This window comes from Jaculus jaculus, chromosome 15 (genome assembly GCF_020740685.1).
Source record: "Jaculus jaculus isolate mJacJac1 chromosome 15, mJacJac1.mat.Y.cur, whole genome shotgun sequence".
Taxonomy (NCBI): Eukaryota; Metazoa; Chordata; class Mammalia; order Rodentia; family Dipodidae; genus Jaculus; species Jaculus jaculus.
The window spans coordinates 64,796,034-64,820,557 of record NC_059116.1 but is presented as its reverse complement, the minus strand read 5'-3'; the positions used below and the strand labels follow the sequence as shown (position 1 = coordinate 64,820,557).

At 44.6% G+C, this 24,524-nt stretch overlaps 1 protein-coding gene across 5 annotated transcripts in view; it reads right to left on the bottom strand.

Moving 5' to 3' along the window:
- The window catches only part of Nmt2 (N-myristoyltransferase 2), a 53,020-nt gene extending 35,036 nt beyond the window's left edge, over positions 1-17,984 (bottom strand). For all 5 annotated transcript variants that reach the window (XM_045135038.1, XM_045135041.1, XM_045135043.1 and 2 more), the window contains exon 1: positions 17,848-17,984. In XM_045135038.1, the coding sequence (XP_044990973.1) occupies positions 17,848-17,957 (110 nt within the window). In that variant the 5' untranslated portion in view covers positions 17,958-17,984. The remainder of the gene's footprint in view (positions 1-17,847) is intronic.
- Between the last annotated feature and the right edge of the window lie 6,540 nt (positions 17,985-24,524).

Sequence of the window (24,524 nt, the reverse complement as noted above, 5' to 3'; positions counted from 1 at the left end):
GAGGTAGGGTCTCACTCTGGTCCAGGCTGACCTGGAATTAACTCTGTCATCTCAGGGTGGCCTTGAACTCATGGCGATCCTCCTACCTCTGCCTCCCGAGTGCTGGCATTAAAGGCGTGCGCCACCACGCCCGGCTTAAATAATTCTTTTTTAAAAAAAGATGTGTGGGGCTGGAGAGATGGCTTAGCGGCTAAGTGCCTGCCTATGAAGCCTAAGGACCCCGGTTATAGGCTCAATTCCCCAGGACCCATGTAAGCCAGATACACAAGACACACACATATGGAGTTCGTTTGCATTGGCTGGAGGCCCTGGCACGCCCATTCTCTCTATCTGCCTCTTTCTCTCTCTGTCACTCTCAAATAAATAAATAAACATAAACAAGAAATTAAAAAAAAAAAGATGTGTGCTCAGTTGTAAAGTCTGCCAGCCTCGGCTAAATTCCCCAGCTCCTTATGTAAAACAATAATCATGGCTCCCTCCCCTCAAAAAAACAAAAAACCTGTTAACTTTCCCTTCTATAAATTACCTCTGGCCAGGTATTTTTGTCCCAGCAGTGACAAACTAACTTATACATGCTCCAGCCCATAACAACTCACAATACACAGCAATTTGATATATGATCAAGACTACATGAAGGTGCTGGAGAGATGGGTTAGTGTTTAAGGTGTTTGCTGTGAAGCCAAAGAACCCAGGTTTGATTCCCCAGGACCCATGTAATACAGATGAACAAGGTAGTACATGCGTCTGGAGTTCGCTGGCAGTGGCTGGAGGCCCTGCATGCCAATTCATAGTCTGACACACACTCTCTCTATTTCTCTCTCTCTGAAAAAAAAAAAAAAGAAAGAAAAAAGAAAAGATTCTGGCTGGGTGTGGTGGTACACACCTTTAGTCCCAGCACACGGGAGGCAGAAGTAGGAGGATCGCCATGAATTCAAGGCCACCCTGAGACTCCGTAGTGAATTCCAGGTCAGCCTGGGCTAAAGCAAGACCTACCTCCAAAAAAAAAAAAAAAAAAAAAAATCAGTAAGAAAAAGATAAAAGGGGCTAAAGATTTGAGTAAGTACTGCAAATAGCAACAGCCCTGGTAGCCAATAAACATTATTATTATTGGTTTTATTCAAGGAAGGATCTCACACTAGCCCAGGCTGACCTAGAACTCACTATGTAGTCTCAGGGCACACTTGAACTCATGGCCATCCTCTTACCCCTCCCTTCCAAGTGCTGGACTTAAAGACATGTGCCACAACACCTGGCAATAAACTGAGTTTTTCAAGTGTTCCGCTTAATCCACTGACTTGTTTTGTTTGGTTTTGAAGATGAGGGTCTCACATAGCCCAGGACTGTCTTAAGCTAACTATATAGTTGAAGATGACCTCCTGATCTTCCTGCCTCCACCCCCAAATGCTAGGATTACAGACACGCACCATCACACTTGAGTTTGCCAAGAACTTTTAAGTTTTATTGGACACAAGTGAAGAAAGGTAACACCCAGGAGAATGTAAGCTGGAAAGAAAAATCTAGTACTGCCACTATCATCACCACCATCATTCACATCACCATCACTACCACCCACCTCACCATCACCACCTCCCAACAGCATTACCACCACCACCCAACATCATCTTCATCATCACCATCCACCTCACCATCACCACCATCACAACACCATAGCCACCCACATTACAATCACCCCATCACTGTCACAGCAACTGAAAATTCAGAGTCCATACTATGTGGCAGGCATCCTTCTAAGAACCTCTGAATTGACCTTGAAAACTGTCCTAACTACTTTGAGGTTAAGTCCTATTACCAATTCCTCTTTTGTAACAGCTTATTCAAATGCTCAGCCTACCTACCTTTTTGTCAGACTCTTGTCTTTTTCTTCCTGATTATAAAACTGATTTTAATTCATCCAACAAATATTTGAGGACCTTTTCTGTGTGTGATACTATTTTAGTACATACTACCATATTCTCACCATATAGAAAAGAAAAATGAAATATGGGGAAGTTCAGTAATCTACTGAAAGTCACCCATCTAATAACAGCAAGGGCAGATCTTGACCCAGAATGGATACAATTATTATACTATATTCTTTCTTGCCTATGCACTTCTACTGGGTCACCATCTGTTAAGGTATATTGATTGATAACCTTTCTTATAAGGCAGGAATCTCATTCTAGCCCAGACTGGCCTCCATCCACGATGCTTCTATCTCAGCTTCCTAAGCACTGGGATTACAGGTCTGGCCACTTTACTGACAATCTTTGGATGTTCTTTTGTGATCTGCCTATTTGTAATCTTTGATCACCCTTTTGTGAGCCTATTTATCTTTCATCCAGTGACTATAAGTTTTCAATACAACATGAGTGCAAAAATGCTCTGGTGCTCAGGTTAGGATAACAAATCACTTCACTAGAAGAGGTGCTACTTAGCAGAGAACCCATGGTTTTGGCTCAGTCTATGAAAAAAAGTAAAGGTATTTTTACCCAAAAAGTCTATCCCATTGCCTTGCTAATGAAAAAGAATTCAACCCCATTAGCTGGGAAAATTATCTGAGGTGGAAACAAATGACTATGAGCCACCAATGTGTTCTCACTATAGGTCAAGGACACATCTTGGGTACACTCCAGTTCAAAAGTGGGTTTTTTCTACAGTTCAGGCTCTTGAAATCACACGGTTTCTTTTGTTAGTCATATGCCTCAACTGTGTAATTCCAGTGCTGATTTCTTCCATTTATTCCCCCCACAGGTAACTCAGAATCTAAAGTGGGAAGCTGACCTCCGAGCTGTTGTCATCTGCTGTGTGGCTGTCTCACAACAGGAATTCAGCTCCTGCATGGATGGCATGTGGTAATGTCATCTACTCAGACTGTCCTTCTCTGGGGACTGAAGCAGCAAGTATGTAAGGCCGTATCATCTTGCAAGTCACTGATAAGTCTTAGTTCTGGAAGGCTTGAAACACGTAAGAGGTACAGTCACAAAAGTCAGCACATGAGGGGTACGGTCACAAAGTTAGGGTAGTCACAAAAGTCAGCACATGAGGGGTACGGTCACAAAGTTAGGGTGGTCACAAGAGTGAGCACATGAGGGGTACGGTCACAAAGTTAGGGTAGTCACAAAAATCAGCACATGAGGGGTACGGTCACAAAGTAAGGGTAGTCACAAAAGTCAGCACATGAGGGGCATGGTCACAAAGTAAGGGGCAGTCACAAAAGTCAGCACATGAGGGGCATGGTCACAAAGTAAGGGGCAGTCACAAAAATCAGCACATGAGGGGTATGGTCACAAAGTAAGGGGCAGTCACAAAAGTCAGCACATGAGGGGTATGGTCACAAAGTAAGGGTAGTCACAAAAGTCAGCACATGAGGGGTACGGTCACAAAGTTAGGGTGGTCACAAAAGTCAGCACATGAGGGGTATGGTCACAAAGTTAGGGTAGTCACAAGAGTGAGCACATGAGGGGCATGGTCACAAAGTAAGGGGCAGTCACAAAAGTCAGCACATGAGGGGTATGGTCACAAAGTAAGGGTAGTCACAAGTCAGCCAAGGGGCAGGTGGCTGCAGCTACTGAGGTCAGAGCCTTGAATAAAGGTGGCCCAGGGGTCAGCAAACAATTTAAATATTTACAAGAGTGCTAGGGATAGTGTGGCTAGCTCTAGGAAACAGCTGAACAATATGGCCTGGGACTAGAAAAAAAATACGGCCTGCTGCGGTAGAAGACCTCTATGATCAATCCTCTTCGCTTGCTTCAGCTCTACAGTTTGTTAACTGAACCTTGCATATTAATATGTTTCATTCATTCATTCATTCATACATATATACATATATATAGAGAGAATATGAATGAATATTAATGCCCTTGGCCACTCCAAAAGAGCTCCAGATGCATGTGCACTTTGTGCATCTGGCTTTGCATAGGTACTAGGGAATCAACCTGGGTTATCCGGCTTTGGAAACAAGTGATTTAAACTATTGAGGCTTCTTTCCAGCTTAAAGGAACACTTTCCACAGATACCAGGTTCCTTCAAAATGCTGCTTCTTACCACAGATAAATGCAACCAAGTAAGTACCCTTCAAGCTCCCTGGCCTTTTCCTTCCACAATTACTTCATTATTGCCAATATATTTTGGTACCCACACCATACAAGAAGAGAATATCAAACTGCAATGGAATTTTATCCAACATCCACTGGAATTCCCTTAGTCTATTAAACACACAGTATGGCTTCTAAAGCAAAACCACTACTTGCAAAGAAACCAAGATCAGAACAGAAGAAGTTAATAAAGTGAGTTTTAAAATTTAGGTGGGCTGGGAGAGCTTGGCTTGGTGGTTCACATTTATAATCCCAACATTCCGGAAGTGGGAATATCACCATGAGTTCAAGGTCAGTCTGAGTTACACAGTGTATTAGTGAGTTCCAGGTCAGTTTGGGCTAGAGTGAGACCTTGCCTTTAAAAACAAAACAAGAGCAGGCCGGAGAGAGAGTTCAATTGGTAGGGTACTTATCTGGCATACAGGAAACTAGCTCTAGGTTCAATCCCTGGGCAGGGTGGCACTAGAAAGGTAGAGACAGGAGAATTAGAAATTCAAGGCCACCACCCTCAGCTATATATAGCAAGTTCAAGGCCTGCCTGGACTGCTACATGATCTTGCCTCAAAAAAAAAAAAAAAAAAAAAAAGGACTGGGCATGGTGGCCCACGTCTTTAATCCCAGCACTCAGAAGGCAGAGTAGGAGGATCACCATGAGTTCATGAGTTCAAGGCTACCTGGAGATTACATAGTGAATTCCAGGTCAGCCTAGGCTAGAGTGAGACCCTACCTTGAAAAAAAAAAAAAAAAAGGCTAGAGGCATAGCTTAGCAGTTAAGGTACTTGCCTGCAAAGCCCAAGGACCCAGGTTCAATTCCCCAGGACCCAAGTAAGCCAGATGCACAAGGTGGCACATGTGTCTGGAGTTTTTCTACAGTGGCTGGAGGTCCTGGCACACCCATTCTTTCTTTATCTCTCTTTCTCTCAAATAAATAATAAAAATAAAAAGTATCTTTTAATGTCATTACATAAAATATAAAGGTTGAATACAAATTATTCAGCCATTCAACAAATACCTTAGCTCCCCTCTGTATATCTTAGTTAAAATTCTTCCTGAAGATAAACAATGAACAGAACAAGTAGAAAAATGAAACAAAAAAGCTTGAGGATGTCACCAGAGTATGTCCTTCATGGTAGTCCAAATTACTAAAACATTGACTTTTTTTTTTGTATTTTGAGCAGCCTCACGCTAGTCCAAGGTGGCATAGAACCCACAATTATTCTCTTACCTCAGACCTCCCAGGTGCTAAGATTAAAGGCATGAGCCACCATGCCTGACTAAAACTGCCCTATTCTCATAGCCCTTTCTCATTCTTGCTCAAAAAGAATTTTTCCCTGTTAGAATAGCTGATAAATACTAACATGTGACTTTTATCATTTCTGGGCCTTTCTAAAGAGAGATAATTAAGTTTAAAAAAAGAACACCTTTCCCCCCAAATGTGATTCATTTTAATATTTGACTGTTTTATTTAGTAATATTGTATGCAAAGTTAATCATTTGATATGCCTTCCAAATTCTATCTCTAAATATTCTTGCCTATTAGTTTTTCATTTTTATTCTTCATTTATACATCCCAGTGCTAATCTAAGAGCTAGGTAACTCTTTATTAAAGGAATGTCCCCTATTTGGATAAAATCCTTGGGGTTGCAGGGAATGGAAAAGTACTGTGTCACTTTCCCCATAAAAGCAATTTGAACGAGGAGGGCAAAAAGCCTCCTGATGAGGAACGAGTGCCTTGCGTGCAAGTCTGTGAGGAGGACTGAGGAGCCTCGGGAACAGGGCAGGTCCTTGGCTTGCAGGAGACAGCAAAGGTAACCCGTGCAACTGTTGGCTCAGATGAATGGGCAGAGTTGTAGAAAACAAGTGAGAAATCGATTCAAAAGAGAGGGGAAGAGGAGAGGTAAAGGAAAGAAAAAGAAATGCATTTCTAAGGACAAAGTCAATGGTCACAACCACGTACGTAAGGATACAAATGGCACTGTTCTCCAGGAATCGAGGTGAATGTGAAACCCTCAAATGAAAAAAATGCATGCAAATCCAGAAGGGAACCTAAAGAAGTTAGTGAAACCATGTTAAGTCATCTGTTACTGTAATAATTCAAGGAGAAAATAATGTGTGTTATGTATGGATGGATATATAAAGCATAACCATAAGTTCAAAAATTCAGCTTGGGTCCCGTATGTCATAAAACTCAACTAATAAATGTATAGTCAAACCAGCGCCTGGGAGGCCAGGGCAGGAAGAGCAGCCTGCCATACACAGCAAGACTTTGTTTTTTTGCAGTAGGGTCTCACTGTGGTCCACGCTGACCTGGAGTTCATTATTTAGTCTCACGGTGGCCTCGTACTCAATTTTTTAAAATCTGCGCATATACCTAATGCACCTAGGTGGAAATTTAAAAACTTCAAAATTACTTTGTCAATTGGGATTACAAGACACTGAAATGCATTCAATCTTCACTAAGTTTTGAATGTGTGCAATGTACCAGATCCTACAAGAATCAGGGCTCGCTCTCCATGCACCCTAGGTATGCTTTGAGGTGTGTCCTTGTCAGCTCAGGCTGCCGTAACGAAATACGGAGACTGGGTACCTGAACAGCAGAGTTACTTGATTTCTAAACTGTCCCAGAGGCTACAAGCCCACAATCTGGGTTCCAATAAGGACTCTTCCTGGTGGAGAGACAGTCTGGTCTCTTCATTACTAATCCCACAGTGAGGGTTCAATCCTGATTACCTAATTTCGTTCCAAAGGAAAATAAATGTAATGTTTTGAGTACTACAAAAACAAAACTCAAAGGCATGGTAAGATCCACTCCATCTCATAACCATCAGCTGTGCAAGGTCATTTTAACTAACTTAATTAAAATTACCAACTGAATTAAAAGTTCAGTTCCTGGGGCTAGGGAAATGGTTCAGTCAATAATGGCATAAGCATGGAGAACCTGTGTTCAGATCCCCAGATCCCATGTGGAAGTCCAAAGTTGTGGCACACATCTAGTGTTAGGGACAGACAGGAGAATGTGCTCCAGACTCAAAAAAAAAAAAAAAAAATGTGTACAGTGATTGAGGAAGACACCTGATATTGACCTCTGACCTGCGTGCGTGAGCGAGCGAGGGGGGGGGAGGGGGAGGGGAGGGAGGGAGAGGGGGAAGAGACTGACCACATATACAAATGAAAAAATAAATTCGGTTCCAAGCAGACATTTCCTCCTTGCTGGCTGGTTTTCACAGTGCCCTGAAGTTGCTATGTCTGAAGGTGGGTGACCACCTGTTTTCTGACTGGATTTGAGGCCCACTCCACAGGAGGGAATTCATGCCTGGTACCATTCAATCAGGTTAGCAGTGTGGCTCAGGAGGGCCTCCACAGGCCCTAAAGGGGGAATCTACAATTCAGTGCTATACAAACTGCCTTCTGAATATTTATGTTCCCACAGACTACTGCTGCCCTCAACCTGGATCACAGAAGTTTCTTTTGGCAATGGACAGATTACTGTAAAGACATAAAAGGGGAGAAAGCTGACAGTGACTATGGTGTCAAAATACAGTGTGTGTGTGTGTGTGTGTGTGTGTGTGTGTGTGTGTATGTATGTATATACATACAGTGTATATATATGTATACACACACACACACACACACACACATATTAAATTGTGAAAAATAAAATAAAAATGATTTCCTGCAGTCCTAGTAGCCACACTCACTGGGCACATCTACTGCCTCAGGAAGTGCTAGCAGACAATACTAATGGTCAGTGAAAACACAGGGTTATAAATGAACCCTATTAAGCACAATCTTCTTTATACTAATCACACCCATAATAAAAAGTGGATTAAACTGTTAAACTAGAATCTCAGAAAACACAATAACCAAGGATTTTCATGCTCTCTGTCTTTTAAATTAAAATTTTTAAAAATACTTTTTTTTCTGGGGGGAGGGGAGAGAGAGAGAGAGAATGGGCATAACAGAGCCTCTTGCCACTACAAACAAATAAGAGATGCACCCAACACTTATGCATCTGGCTTTATCTGAGTACTAGAGAATCGAACCAGGCTTTGTAAACAAGTGCCTTTAACCACTGAGCCATCTCTCCAGCCCCTAGTTCTGAATTTTTACTTAACACATTTTACTCACTTAACCAGTAAAAATGACGAACATTTATTTTCAAATGACACAATAAACCAACAAAGCAATCTCCTTTCTTGAACTTGAACAGAACTTAACTCTATAAAAATAAAGTGATTTTTAACTAGTATAGTTATAGTATATATTGGCAGCAACTAAGAAAGGTTGCAAAGTATGTGTCCTAAACTTATAACCACAGCACAACCTCTAAGAGAAGTCTGTTCTGGGCCAAACATGACATTCAATCACTTAAAACAGTATTTCGTGAACTGAGCAAGGGCTGTTAATACATCTTTCCATTTAGAGTTAAACATTTAATAACAGATCAATTTTCAGAAAGCACAGCTTCTAATTATCCTTGGAATCTTCCACGCTAAAAAAACATCTCTTACTGCTCCTGGGCAGATGCTTGAGGGAATGGTCCCAGTCGATCTGGACAGCAGATAAAGCAGATAGACTGCACAAAGAGCATATTCAGCGTTCGTTTGCCAAACCAGAGCTGGCAGGACAGAGGCTGTGTCTTTACTACAGAAGGCCAAGATGAGTATGGCACTTCACACTGGTAATGCCAGGACTGGGGAGGCTAGGGCAGGAGGACTGGGCTACCCAGTGAGTTCTAAAGCACCTGGTGTGTCAAAACAAAAAACAAAAGAATTCCTAGCCAGGCGCGGTGGCACACGCCTTTAATCCCCAGCACTGCGGGGGAGGGGGGAGCAGAGGTAGGAGGACTGCTGTGAGTTCGAAGCCACCCTGAGACTACATAGTGAATTCCAGGTCAGCCTGGGCCAGAGTGAAACCTCACCTTGGAAAACCAGAAGAAAAAAAAACAAAAGGAATTCCTTAGTTTTTATCTGGATGAAGAACTGCATCTTTTTTCTCTGTTTTCTTCTCGAGATAGGGTCTCACTGTAGCCCAGACCTGGAATTCGCTATGTATTCTCAGGGTGGCCTTGAACTCATGGTGATCCTTCTACCTCTGCTTCCTGAGTGCTGAGAATAAAGGCGTGCACCACCACACTAGGCTGTATCTTCTATTTCTCTAAGAAAAATAATTGTAGTCTATTATGAAACACCATCTACAGATTCAATGCAATCCCCTTCAAAATTCCAATGACTACACTAAAATAGAAAAAATATCTTAAAATGAGTATGGAAGTACAAAAGAGCTCAAGGTGCTAAAGCAACCTTGAGCAAAAAAGAACAATGCAGGAGGTTTCATTCTCTGATTTCAAGATATATCACAGAGCTATAACAAAGAAAAAGCATGCTAGTGCAAAATCAAACTTTTCAATCAAGGGAATGGAAGACCCACAATGAATCCATATAGCTACAGCCACTTGATTTTTGACAGATCCCAAAAATACACACTGGGGGAAAGACAGCCCCTTCAAACAAAAGACACTAGCGAAACTGGACATCTACATGTAAAGGAATGAAACTAGATCTGTATCACCTGTTCCATATATATATATATATATATATATATATATATATATATATATATATATATATATATATAATATACAAAATCAAACCAAAATAGATCAAGGACTTTAATAGATTTGAAACTACTGAAGGAAAAAGCAAGGCAAGCACTTCAAGGTACAGGCAAGGACTTTCTGTAAAGGACTACAATAGTTCAGAAAATAATACCGAGAACTGACAAGGAATTGCATGAAATTAAAGGGCTTCTGCACAGCAAAAGAAACAAGAGAAGAGGCAGCCTGCACAAAGAGAAAAATTTTGCTAGCTATACATCTGACAGAGGACTATTATCTAGAATCCACAAAGCCTAACAACCAAATCATTATATGGGCTAATAAAATGAACAGGTTGTTTTCCAAAGATGAAATACAAATGGCAAATAAACACACAAAAAGTTCAATATTCTTAGCTATCAGGAAATAGCAAGTTAAAATAACATTCAGATTCCATCTCAGCCCAGTCAGAATGGCTATCATTAAGAAAGTAACATCAAACGCTGGGTAGGATATGAGGCAGTTTAGGGCAACCGAACCCCAAAGTAAAAAAGCAGGTCCTGCCCTAGCAACCTCCACTTTGCCAGAAGTCAGAGAAGGCTCTGGCTTCTCCTTATGTCTTATCTAAAGGAGTTACACCGATCTGTTTTTCCATAAACAGCCTGATTCTAGAATCCAGGTTTAAATCTGACCCAGGCATTGGGGTAGGTTCAGCTCAGCCCCCAAACTTGGTGTCCTGTCTGGCCTCTTCCTAAACTAGCACTCCGGGGTCCACACCTATCAGCTCTCTGTCAGACCCACCCAAGCCAAAAGGTAAAGCCCACTACAGAAGATTACAAACATGGCCTCTCTTTTGGCTTTCTACCCCTCCTCAACTTCCAGGCCCCTGCTTTGGTAAGCCTGTGTCAACCCGGCTGGGCTCTTGAGGGGGAGACTCCTACTCCTGCGTGGGCTCCCCAGCCCTCCTGCCTTCCACAGGCAAGTGCTCTCTATACTTCTTCCTCTTAGTTTAATAGTCTCTCTACACCTTACTGTCTGGTCTATGGATTTTAATTCTTTAAATTCGTAAGACAAGGACCTGGGATACCCCAAATTTATTTATTTATTTATTTTGCTTTTTCGAGGTAGGTCTCACTCTAGCTCCGGCTGACCTGGAATTCACTCTGTACTCTCAGGGTAGCCTTGAACTCTCAGCGATCCTCCTAACTCTGCCTCCCTAGTGCTGGGATTCCCAAATTTCTTTTTGTGTTGGTGTACTGGTAAGGAATCCCAAAATTCCTATTTCAGACAAGGGTACGGGAGCCCTTATACATTGCTGGCACAAATGTAAATTAGTATAGCCACTATGGAAATTTTTCAAAAACCTACACACATATATATATGGCAGCTGTACCACTCCTGGTAACATATAAAATGACTCTACATCAATATATCACATAAGTATTCACACATCAGTATTTATTGAAGCATTACTCACAAAAGTCAAGTTATGGAATCATCCTAGGTTACCATCAGTAGATGAAAAGATCAACGAAATGTTTTATACATATAATATGGGGTTTTATTCAGCCATGAAGAATGAATATGGGCTGGAGAGATGACTTAGCAGTTAAGGCACTTGCTGGCAAAGCCAAAGGATTCAGATACGATTCTCCAGAACCCAGATGCACCCCAAATGCACAAGGTGGTACATGAGTCTGGAGTTCACTTGCAATACCTAGAGGCCCTGATGTACCCATTCTCTTTCTCTCTCTCTCTCTTTCCCCCCTCCCTCTCTCTCTCAAATAAATATTTTAAAGAAATTTTTCAAAAAATAAAAGAATCTGCCAGACATGGTGGGTCATACATATAATCCTAGCACTTGAGAGACCAAGGAATGAGGATCACCATGAATCAGAGGCCAGCTTAGACTACACAGAAAGTTCTAGGTCAGCTTGGGTTAGAGTGAGACCCTACCTCAAGAAAAAAAAAAAAAAAGTTGTTTGAAGGAAAACAGATATACCTGGATATCATCATAATTGAAGTAAGTTAGACTCAGAAAAACAAATATGGCATGTTTTCTCTCATGTGTGGCTGCTACAATACAGCTACGCAAGATTATCTATGTATGAAGGATTGAAAGTTAATGCTAGACGGGAGAAATGAATAGGAATAATGGGAGAGAACTGGGGAGGAATAAGTTGAATATAGTCTAAGTATAAGATATGCTTGTAGAAAAATTAAAACCAATCACGAAATGCAATGAATATACAGAAAAAAAAATTATAAATGAAGCCAGGCACAGTGGTTCATGCCTTTAGTTGTTGGGCTCTGAAAGGCCCAGGCATCCTCACGCCTGGGCCTTTCACAGCCCAACATTTAGTTCCAGCAATAATGAGGCTGAGGTAGGGGATTGCTGAGTTCAAGACCAGCCTGGGCTACAGAGAATTCAGGACAGCCTGAGGTTCATTAAAACCCTGTCTCCAAAACAACAAAAAAAGTATGGAGGCTAGAGAGATGGCTTAAAAAAATGAGTATCAATTTGCATGGGGCATAAGCATTCCGAGTGTCAATATGGTAAGAAAGATTTGATTTTGTTTGCAACTTAAACAAAGAGGCCAAATGTCTGATTTCCATCTCCCCAACCCATAGTGGTGCTATTTTGGAAGATGGAGAAAACAGAATACAGGGAGGGCTCAGCTGGAGGAAGTCACTGGTGGTGCCTTTGAAGGGCATACCTTTTTGGAGACAGGGTCGGGCATGGAGTCCACACTGACCTCAAACTCACCATCCTCAGCTTCTCTTCAGGTGGGGATTACAGACAGACATTTTGCACACTTCTTGATTTTATGTGGTAATGAGAGGGAGGGAGTCGGGCAGTTCTTTTAGGCAGTTAGGGTTAGGGTGACTGGGTCCCTGAAAATAAGAAACAGGAATGTCTTTGGGCCTATCCTCGCAGTCTGTACTTGCTAGGGATCAAAGTATGATCTGACTTCTTATCTCTTACCTAAAGGAGATCTGTTTTTCCACAAACAACCTGGGCCCCTCTAAGAGGGAGGTCTCTCCTAGGATTTAAACCTAACCCTAACATTGTGGTTGGTCAAGTTCAGCACCAGAACAGGACAGCCTCTTCCTGAGGCTGCCCCTAGCCCAAACCAATCAGCTGTCCCTAGGCTCACCTGAACAGGGAGGCAGAGCCCACCACCATCAGGCTAGGCAAAAAGAGGGTGAGGTCTCTCAGCTGCCTGGCCTGACCCTCAGGAACCCCCAGCTGCTGGTGAGCTCCCCCAGGTGGGCCCCAACCTTCACTTTCCACCCAGCAGGGGCTCTTTGAACCTTTGCTGTCCTTTCCATGGTTTTTCCAGGCCCACCGGTGGGCTTTCAAGCCACATGGGTGTCTTTCCTTGGTTCTGTACTTCCCTAACTATACTTCCCTAATAATTATCCTTCTCAGTCTTTTTTAATTTTTAAAAAATACTTATTTGAGAGAGTCAAAGAGAAAAAGAGAGAGAGAAAATGGGCACAGCAAACAAACACCAGACGCATGTGCCACCTTGTGCAGCTGGCTTACGTGGGTACTGGGGAATCGAACCTGGGTCCTTAGGTTTTGTAGCCAAGCTCCTTAAACCACTAAGCCCTCTCAGGCCTATTTTGTTCAATTCTTTGTTAAAAAATTAGGGTTTGGGGCTCAAAGCCTTTCCTGAAGCCCTAGTACCTCATCACAGTCCTGGATGAAACCCAGAGCCTTGTAGGTGTCTAGCAAGCACACTGCAGCTTCATTACACCCCACCTCCCTCTGATCCCTGACCACGAGCTCAGCAACTTCACTCCTCACATCCTTCCCTTCCAGGATTCTGCCCAAAGGACAGATCCAGCTTGAGATAGTGAGCCCCAACACATCTTTCCCTCCTTCACTGATTCCCTTGGGTATTTGTCACAGTGATGACCATATGAGGTAAAGCTAGCTTCGGGCCCCTGGAGTATTCACAAATGGGAGACAAAGCACATGGATGCAAGATCATGAGCTTTTGCTGACTCGAACAGTTTACTCCCCCCCCCACCACTCCCCAACAAGAATGTCTGGTCAGTGACCCAACCTCCAAAAGAAATAAACAGTGTGCTGAGAATTAAATACTAAAGATGTCAGATTATCTCCTTAACCTCACACCTAAACGTGAAAGTTACCAAGAAAGTCTAACCTCTTTTCTATCATTGTCACTCCAGTTCTTACTTTTCATATGGTCAAAAAGTTTCAGGGTGGCTCAAGCTCCTTAATGAGACCTTCTTACTTTATCCCAACTTTAAAACGTGTTGAAACGAGTTAGTCAAAGGATCTTTCTAAGTACATCTCTATTAGCCTACTTCTAATTTACCATGTATTGTATGAAGATAAAAACTACACTGCTTTGGATATAATCTCACCAACTGAAACCAACAATCATCTCTCTTCGTTATTTATTTGATAGAGAAAGGGCGGGAGAGAGAATGAGTGCAAACAAATTCCAGACATATGCATCCCCTTGTGCATCTGCCTAACATGGGTCCTGGGGAATCGAACCTGGGTCCTTTGCCTTAACCTCCAAGCCATCCCTCCCAGCCCCTCGCATTTTCTGAAGATTCATGGAATATTTTGTTTGTGTGTGCATGTGTGTAAAATATGGTGTGTGTGATGTATGCAGTGTATGTATGTGCCCAGACAGTACCCCATGCACTTGCCTTCAATGAGGTGCCCTGGACTGTAGTGACCAGAGCAGATGGTTGAGTGTCCTGCTCCACCACTCTTCTGCCTGTCTATATTTAAGCCAGTCTTACTGATCACAGAGCTAGCCATTTCCCCTCCCCACCAAACTCGTGCATTTCTCAGGTCTAGGCTCCCCTGTGGGAGGAGGAGACTGGGGTTACAGATGGGGAGGACGAACCCTGATGTTTATGTGGCTCCTGGGGAATTAAACTCAAGCGGTCTCTCAGGATTCCTCACACTTGCACAGGATGAGCTCTCTTTAACCTCTGCTGCAAACACTGATGTTTTACAGTGCTATCCTGTTTCCATATTTGGGTGGATTAAAGAGTTAAAGAGAAGCAGGGAAGATGGCTCTATGTTTAAAGGCACTTGCTTACAAAGCCTGCTGTCCTGAGTTCAATTCCCCAGTACCCACATAAAGCCAGACATACAAGGTGGTGCAAGCATGTGGAGTTCATTTGCTGCAGCAGCAGACCCTGGCACATCCATATTCTCTCAAATAAATTTAAAAGAGTTAAAGAATATGTTTTCCATCAAAATAAGATATAATGAGATTCAAGTATTTTATAATACTGATGCTATTACTTTTAATATAAAACATCTTGTATTTCATTCATGGACTTTTGGCATTATCCACAGTATATAGTGTTCTTTCGTCCATAAAGAAACTTTAGGGGCTAAAGATATGGCTTAAAAGTTAAAGGCACTTGCTTACAAAGACTACTGGCCAGAGGTTCAATTCCCAGTCACCCACATAAAGCAGTAAAGGCATTCATTACAGCATCAAAAGTGTGTCACGCACACACAGACAAAAAATAAATAAATAAAAGAAAACTTTAAGAATACAAGAAAAGCATACACAGTAGTATTTAGATTTCAGTGCAAAACAGGCCCTCTCATTTGGGCACTTTTCCTTTAATTGAAGCTACAGTTCCAACACAATACATCAAAACAACTCATAAATGCATTACATGTAATAGTGGGGGTATATTAATTTTTTCAGGCCACAAGGAAGCTATTGAGCAAAGGACTGCTCTGTATACCAATGCCTACTGACTGGAAAGTGGCAAGTGTGCCTATCACCTATCAATTTCTTTTTGTTGTTGTTTGCTTTTTAGCCCAGGCTGACCTGGAATTCACCATGTACACAAGGCGATCCTCCTACCTCTGCCTCCCCAGTGCTGGGATTAATGGCATGTCCTACCTCTGCCTCCCGAGTGCTGGGATTAATGGCATGTGCCTATCATTTTCTTACCTACTCATCCCCCAAAGGTTCATTATTTGATGGCTATTTAAATTGGTCAAGAATGAAGAGGTCAAGTGCAAAGAGTCTTAACAAACTAACATTAACAAACTTGAGCCACTTAAACATAGGATTCTTCTAAACAATTTTCAACTCACGAGCCAAATAAAACATGATTTTCCCATGTCACACTATGTTCAAATTTTAAAAAAGGCAGCTCAATGAGAGTAAGAACTTAGGTTTTACTAATCTTACATTTTAATGTATTACAATAAATCCATTAAATTACTCTTTTCCCACTAGAAGCTGTTACTGCATTACCTGCTCTTGGTTAAAACAATCTAGTCAGTCCACTGGGCATTGCTAAGTTTTGATTAACAACACTAATGTATAATTAATACGCTAACGTGGAAAGCTGAAAACCTCTGAAGAGGGCCAGGAAATGCCTTTGGGTGCTATACTTCACACAGCTTATACAGCAAGACATCAGGGGACAGTCCCAGATCAATGGGTGCAAAGATGAGATTCTTTGTACCATAGATAACCTCAACTGTGTAAGCAATGAAGTCCTAACTGAACTCTAACCTAGAATATCAACCAAAGAACCTTAAGAAATTGGGAGAAAGACAAGACTAGGGTCTCCCCAGAAAGAAAACAGGTGCTGAAGTTATCTGATGTAAATTTCTATACGGCACAAACAGAACTCGGCCTCAGATTTCTGAATAATTTCCTGTCTTAAAAAAAAAAAAGAAAAACAAAAAACCTCTAGACATGAATAACAACATTCAGTCCTTGCAGCTGCCACTGAAGTGCTCACTGAAAATAAAAAGCAATTTGCCAACTCATGTTTAAGTCAGCTTTTTTTTCTTGGCCTGTGAATTAATATTTTATAATATCCTTAAAGGTCAATGAAGGTTCCTTTCTTAAATAAATAAATCTTCAAGTAATTGTTAAACAGAATGGAAATACTTCAATAAGTCCGTAAACTGAATAAATAAGCCGTCTGTGATTCAGGCCTCCCTATCGTGTTTTTAGGTTGACCCACTTCTAGTCACCAGGGTTCGCAAAATCTCACCTCCAAGGGGCAGTAACAACTGCTCTATGCCACAGCATTGTACCCAACAGGGTAAAAGGGTGATGCAAATGGCACCCATAAAAGGACCTTAGTCTTTATTTAAAATGATCCCCAACCCCTGCCTCTGAGTAGAACTTCAATTCTGCCTTAACCAGAAGTAATCTCTTCTCCAACCGAAGAGTTTGAAATCAAGTCCGCAGGAAAGAAAGAAGGCCAAGTGCGAAGCGATAAGAAGAAAAACAAACAAACATGGTAGATTCGGTTTTGGATATCAAACAACAGGTTTGCAAGCAGGACACCACCGTAAGGTCGGCGGGAAATCCGACCAGGGACACATCAGGGCTCTAGAAAGTTCTGCGGAGATGCACGGAAGCCACAAAGCTGAAGGTCCGGGATCCCACCGGCGCCCCTCGCCCGGTTCGGGAGGAAGAACTTTGCACAGTTCGCCAGCAGCCTGGAGACCGCCAGGGGCACCGCCTCCTGCTTGCCATCCCCACCACCACCGGAGGGGGGGGGAATCCCTCCTGCTTGCAGACCCCACCACCAGGGAGCCTCCTGCTTGCAGACCCACCACCAGGGGGCCTCCTGCTTGCAGACCCCACCACGGGGGGGGTCCTCCTGCTTGCAGTCCCCACCACAAGGGGCACCGCCACCAGACTGCAGTCCCCATCACCGTTCGGCTCGAGCGGTCTTTCCTGGGCCAGTGGCGGAGGGGGAGGGGGCGGTGCCAAGGACTTCAGGATGGCAAGGGGTGAGGAGCGCTGCTCTCATCCCACGCGCCGGGGCCACAAAGGAAAGAAGGGAGGGAGGGAGGAAGGGCGCCGCGCCCCTCCGGGGTTCCCCCCCGGGAGCCGCGCGCAGGGCCGCCGGCGGGGTGAGGCCGGCCGGCGTGGGCGCGCGGCAGGTGACAGCCGCGTCGCGGGCCCCGGCGCCCGAGTCCCGGCCTCCGCGCCAGCCCGGGGCCTGGGGGCGGCAGCGCGCGCTCTCGGCGGGGCCCGGCGGCCTCGAGCTCGCGGTGCTGCCGGCGTCGGGACGAGCGAGCGCCGCCGAGCCCGGCGAGCCGAGCGCCCGAGCCCCGAGGTGGCGCGGCTCCCGCCCGTTCCCCCCGCCGCCCCCTACCCTTTGGCGTGCTCGGTCTCCTCCTCATTGTCCCCGTCTATGCCGCAAGTGTCCTGGTCGTCCAGCTCCAGGCTCTGCTGACTGGCCGCAGACTCGCTGTCCTCCGCCATCGCGGCGGCGCAGGCTGCGGAGGCGGCGCTGGGGGCGGGCGGCGGCGGCGGCGGCGGCGGGCTCGGCGCGGCTCCCTCCACAGACGCCCGCCCTTCCTCCTCGCCCGCGGCCTCGGCTCGGGTCGCGAGACTGCGGCCACGCCCACCACGCCCTCCCCCGCGGCCGAGGGGGCGGGGCCTGCGCCGGCGCGCGCGGGGGCGGGGCAAGCCGGCCTCGACGTCCCCCCCCGCCCGGCCTCGACGTCCCCCCCCCGCCCGGCCTCGACGTCCCCCCCCCGCCTCGACGTCCCCCCCCGACGTCCCCCCCGCCCGGCCTCGACGTCCCCCCCCCGCCCGGCCTCGACGTCCCCCCCCGCCCGGCCTCGACGTCCCCCCCCCGCCGCCCCCACAGCGCCCAGCACGCCTGACCCTTGCGGGGATTGTGTTTTTCACGCAGAAGCGCGCAAGGAAAGCCGTCCCCCCCCCCCCACAAGCCAGAAAGTCAAGAAGGACTCCAGGCCCCGGTGTTCACAGCCCTGAGTCTTCATAGATGATTCTGGAACCGCGCCTGTTGGTTCTTGACGGCGCAGGGTCGAGGGACCCGTGAGGGAAATGGGAACGACGTCCAGTAACTGCAGCCTTTCAGGAAGCGAAGGTCTTGACCTAAACCTAGCAAACTTGCACAAACCGGACTGAAACCTAGCTCGCAAGAGGGGAGGAAGCTGGCACGGGGGTGCGAGCCTTTAATCCCAGCGCCCAGGACCCAGAGTTCGAGGAAATGCGGCTGCCCAGCGAGCAGGTCCAGGACAATCTGGGACACAGGAGACCCAATTTCAATCAATGAGAAACGGGGATGGCACTTACCAAAGACTAGGCAGAAGTTCAGACGGTGCAAGCCCCTTTTTTTCTTTCTTGAAATGGGATGTGCTCAGTAGTCTTGCCTAGGTCATCTGAAGTGAGGTGATTTTACAAAGGCAGTTGCTGAAATAGTTAACCAAAACTGTAAATAGGAAAAAGTCTTAAAGATGCTGGGAAGATGGTTCAAAGCTCTTGCTGGCAGAACCTGATAGCTGAGGACGCACATAAACCGTATTTGGTATTTGCAGTTGCAAAGGGCCCTGGCGCACCCCCTCCCCCACATGTGCAAATAAAATATTTTTAATATTTTATTTAATTGAGAGAGAGAGAGTCAGAGAGAGAGAAGATGGGCATGCCACGGCGTTTAGCCATTGCAAGTAAACTCCAGATACTTGCGCCATCTTGTTCCATCTGGGTTTATGTGGGTACTGGGGAATCGAACCTGAGTCTTTTTGGCTTTGCAGGCAAGCACCTTAACCGCTAAGCCATCGCCTTGGCCCCAAATAACACACACACACACACACACACACACACACACACATATATAATATATATTATATTCTATATATTCTACATATATATATTATGTATATATAATATGTGTGTGTATGTATACGTATATGTGTATATATTTAAATATTTTGAATTATTTACAAGGAGAAGTAGACTGACAGAAAGAGAATGGGCATGCCAGGGCCTCTAGCCATTGCAGACAAACTCCAAAGTCATGCACCACATTGTGCAGCTGGCTTTACTGGGAACTGGGGAATGGAGCCAGGGTCTTTAAGCTTTGTGGGTAAGCACTTTAATCGCTAAGCCATCTCTTCAGCCCTAAAATTAAAAAAAAAAAAAAGTCTTTTAAAATCATTCTAACTGGTCAGAAGGGTTCTCTTAAGTAGTTTTTAAAATTCTAGGCAAAGAAAGCAACAGACAGTTTTATTTGAATTTTCATGAAGCAGTGCCTAAGTAACCATCAAAAGGGGGGGCGGTACTCGAGAAATGGCTTAGAGGTTAAGGCAAAAGACTCAGGTTTCATTGCCCATTACCCACTTACAGCCACATGCACTAGGTGGTGCGTGCATCTAGAGTTCACTTGCAGTGGCTAGAGGTCCTGACACACTCATTCTCCATCTGCCTTATTCTCTCCCTCTCAAATAAATAAAATAAATTATTTTTAAAAACCATAAATCAGCTCCATAGAAACCTTTATTCTGGCTAGCATTCTACAAGATGTAACCACTAATAAAGGGGGTGAAAAAAAAGATGGAAAAAGCTTAACTTTAAAACCATGGGCTCTAAAGCCCAGCACGGTAGCATACGCCTTTAATCTCCACACTTGGCAGGCAGAGGAGGGAGGATCGCCATGAGTTCCAGGCCAGCCTGAGACTACATAGTGAATTCCAGGTCAGCCTGGGCTGGAGTGAGACCCTACCTAGGGTGGGGGGGATTCTGGCAGGTAAATTCCCAGGCCCAGAATTGGGTTGTCCCCCACAGTGAGATCCCCATGGTCCCCAAACAATGCAAGTCACTGCCAAAACTCTTGATTAGCTGCCAGAGCCAAGCTAAGGCGCTGTTGCTGAAGGACGTCAGAATGTCATGCTGGAACCAAAAGGGAAAGTAGCTCCCACCTGGCTGGTCCTCATAGTGCTGAGAGCCCTATGGGAGCCACTGGAGGAAAACGGTCACCAACAGCATGAGCAAGCAGGAGACCCTTCAGACTATCGAATCAACCAGCCTGTCAAGAAATACGCACTTGCGCGATAGTGGCACACAGCCTCTGAGGGTAACCAACTGTTCTCTGATTGAACATGAGGCCTGCTCAGTGAGAGAGAGCTCATATCTGGTCTGGAAACCAAGCCAGAATCTCATTGTCAGTCTTCTCCACTGCACTCTAGAAAAGAATAGTGGACTTGCACATTAAAAAAAAAAAAAGGAAAGAAGAAAGAAAAAGAAAAATCTCTCAAATTTCAAATTTGCATACTTCTTTTTTGTTTTCTCACGGCTGGGGATCCCTCTGGCCCAGGCTGACCTGGAATTCACTATGTCGTCTTAGACTGGCCTCGAACTCATAGTGATCCTCCTACCTCAGTCTCCCGAGGGCTAGCATTAAAGCATGTGCCACTACAGCAGGCACATTCTCCCTTTAACTCAAGCTGCTCCCAGTCTTGGGGAATCTGCTTTGTTTTACAGATGGCAGAGAAAAATGAGAGAGAACCAAGTTCCATTTGTAAAACAAGAAGTTAGCCAACTGCCCTCCAGGAGATGTGCCACCTCTACCACACCGTCACAGCCAGGGAGAACCTGCAGGGGAAGTGATGCCATGAACGCTGCTCTTACTGCTAGCCTGGCAACCAGCCCCAGGTTGGTGGTGACAAAATTCTATCAATCAAAACCTATCAAAACAGGCTACAGAGAACTCAACACTAAATTAGACTGCCACCAGGTCTGCTGTGGCTGAGGGAACACTGTGGAAGAGGGGGTGGGAAGGCTGCAAGAGCCACAGAGTGGGTAGGAATATCCTGAGGCACGGTCCCCTGCTACCCCCCCCCCCACCAGGGACTGACTGAGGAGGGTCTCCAGAGAAACAGGAGCTGGGATGAGGGATAAAAGAGAATAACCTGTTATGATTAATATAAAATAAGAATTTATATTAAAAGACTAAGTAAACAAATAGTCCTGGAGGAATAAAACCAGAGCATCAAAAAACCAGTAAACATCAGAAAGCAATGGGGACCAGAAAATGTTCCCCAGAATGGAAAGAACAGACCCAGTCGTTTGTACAATACCGGATTGAAGATTTCTATAATACAAGTGCTTCTTGGGCTGAAGAGATGGCTCATCAGTTAAAGGAGATTGCTTCCAAAAGTCTGACTGCTCAGGTTCAATTCCCTAACACCTACATAAAGCCAACTGCACAAACTGCCCCGTGCATCTGGAGTTTGCTTGCAGTGATAGGCCCATTTTTTTCTTTCCCCTTGCAAATAAATAAAATGTTTTTTAAAAATGTTTCTCTGTATTAATCTGTTGCAGGAGAAAAAAAGTTTGCAGACAAACCTTAAGGATTCCTAAACTTTTACTGTCATGTATCGAAACTCACTATGTTTCTTAAAAGTTTTATTTCTTTCCCTGGGTTCATCCCAGAGTTTGAAGAATCAGAGCTAAGTGTACCTTCTGAAAGATCAAATCCAAAGTTTATTTGGGAAAAATATTTCTGTAAAGTGGTTGACAGCGTGCTAAAAGTCACCATTGGAGGGGTTGGAGAGATGGCTCAGTAACAATCAAGGTGCTTGCCTGCAAATCCTAATGACTCCAGATCGATTCCTCAGGACCACATAAATCCAGCTGCACAAATTGGCACATGCACCTGGAGTTCGTTTGCAGTGAGTGAAAGCCCTGGTGCGCCCATTCTGTCTGTCTCTCTCTTCTTTCCTCTCTACTTCCAAATAAATAATTTTTTTTCAAAATAGCCCTGAAAAATTTTATTTTGCCTGGCTCATCTTCTACTAGAGATGTAAGATCAGAATTGTATAATTTGTCTTTTTGTTTTGTTTTTTCAAGGTAGGGTCTCACTCTGTCTCATGCTGACCTGGATTTAACTGCGTAGTCTCAGGGTAGCCTCAAACTCACAGCGATCCTCCTACTTCTGCCTCCTGAGAGCTGGGATTAAAGGCGTGTGCCACCACTCCTGGCTTTAATTTGTCTTTTTTAAAACTATAACTTAAGGGCTGGAGAGATGGCTTAGCAGTTAAGTGCTTGCCTGTGAAGCCTAAGGACCCTGTTTCAAGGCTCTATTCCCCAGGACCCACGTTAGCCAGATGCACAAGGGGATGCACGTGTCTGGAGTTCATTTGCAGTGGCTGGAGGCCCTGGCGCTTCCATTCTCTCTCTCTCTCTCTCTCTCAATCTCTCTCTCTCTCTTCCTCTTTCTCTCTCTGTCTGTTGCTCTCAAATAAATACAAATGAATAAAAAATACTTTAAAAAAAATCACTTAAACCTGATGTGGTGGTGCACACCTTTAATTCCAGCACTCAGGAGGCAGGGGTAGGAGGCCAGCCTGAGACTATATAGTGAATCCCAGGTCAGCCTGGGCTACAGTGAGACCCTACATTGAAAAACAAAAACAAAAAGGCTGGGCATGGTGGCGCATGACTTTAATCCCAGCACTTGGGAAGCAGATGTAGGATTGCCATGAGTTGGAGGCCACCCTGAAACTATATAGTGAATTCCAGGTCAAGTTGGACTAGAGTGAAACCCTACCTTGAATAAACCAGAAAAAAAAAGAAGTATTACTTCTTTGTGTGTGTGTGTGGTTTTTTTTTTTTGTTGTTTGTTTTTTTTTTTTGTGGGTGGGGTTCAAGGTAGGGTCTCATTTTAGTCCAGGCTGACCTGGAACTTACTATGTAGTCTCAGAGTGGCCTCGAACTCATGGCTATCTGCCTATCTCTGCCTCCCAAGTGCTGGGATTAAAAGTGTGCACCACACCACGCCCAGCTTATTTTTCTTATTTTTTTTGTGAGAGAGCAAGAGAGAGAGAGAGAGAGAATTGGCATGCCAGTTCTAGCCACTGCATTCAGACTTCAGACACGTGTGCCACCTTATGGGCATGACCTTGTGCGCATGCATCATCTGTGCATCTGGCTGACGTGGGTTCTGGGGAGTCGAACTTCAGTTCTTAGGCTTCGCAGGCAGCACCTTAAACACTAAGCCATCCCTCCAGCCCCTATTTTACATTTTTAAAGAGAAGTCAGGGCTGGAGGGATGGCTTAGCAGTTAAGGCATTTGTCTGCAAAGCCAAAGGACCCAGGTTCGATTCCCCAGGACCCATGTAAGCCAGATGCACAAGGGGCACATGCATCTGGAGTTCGTTTGCAGTGGCTGGGGGCCCTGGCACACCCATTCTTTTTATATCTTTCTCCCTCTTTCTCTCTGTCAAGTAAATAAATTTAAAAAATGTAAAGTAGGAGCAGAAAGGGCTGGTGGGATCAGGAGTGGAATAACTGAAGGACAGGTGACCCTGGGACTAGGAATCTGCACAAAATCCAAAAGAGCACATGAGCCAGCTACAGGTCACAATTATGCAAGATTTGGAAGTTCAGGAGGAGTCCCCCCCCCAACCTTTGGAACCCCAACATTGGGTCTTTACCCTATTTTAAAATATATTTATTTGAAAGAGAGAGAGAGAAAATGGGTGTTCCAGGGCCTCCAGCTACTGCTAATGAACTCTAGATGCATGTGCCACCTTATCCATCTGGCTTATGTGGGTCCTGGGGAAACGAACCTGGGTCCTTTGGTTTCACAGGCAAGCGCCATAACTGCTAAGCCCTCTCTCCAACCCCCTTACCCTATTGTTAACAAAGAATTGATAAAATGGATTCCAGACGGCTTAAGTATGAATTATTGAGTTTATTTAGGGAGAAATTGTAATTCTTGAGGTTTATTTAGGGGAAATTGATATATCTAGGAAAAATGCTGGGGCAGTTACACACATGCGCACACACGCACTGGATTGAACATAAAAGCTCCTTCAAATAACAGGCCAGAGAGGATTGAAAAATAGTGAAGAACTCAGAGATCAAAGATAAATCTGGGTTGGAGAGATGGCTTAGTGATTAAGGTGCTTGCCTACAAAACCTAAGGACCCTGGTTCAATTTCCCAGACTCCAAGTAAGCCAGAAGCACATGGTGGTGCATGCGTCTGGAGTTCATTTGCAGGGCTACAGGCCTGGCAT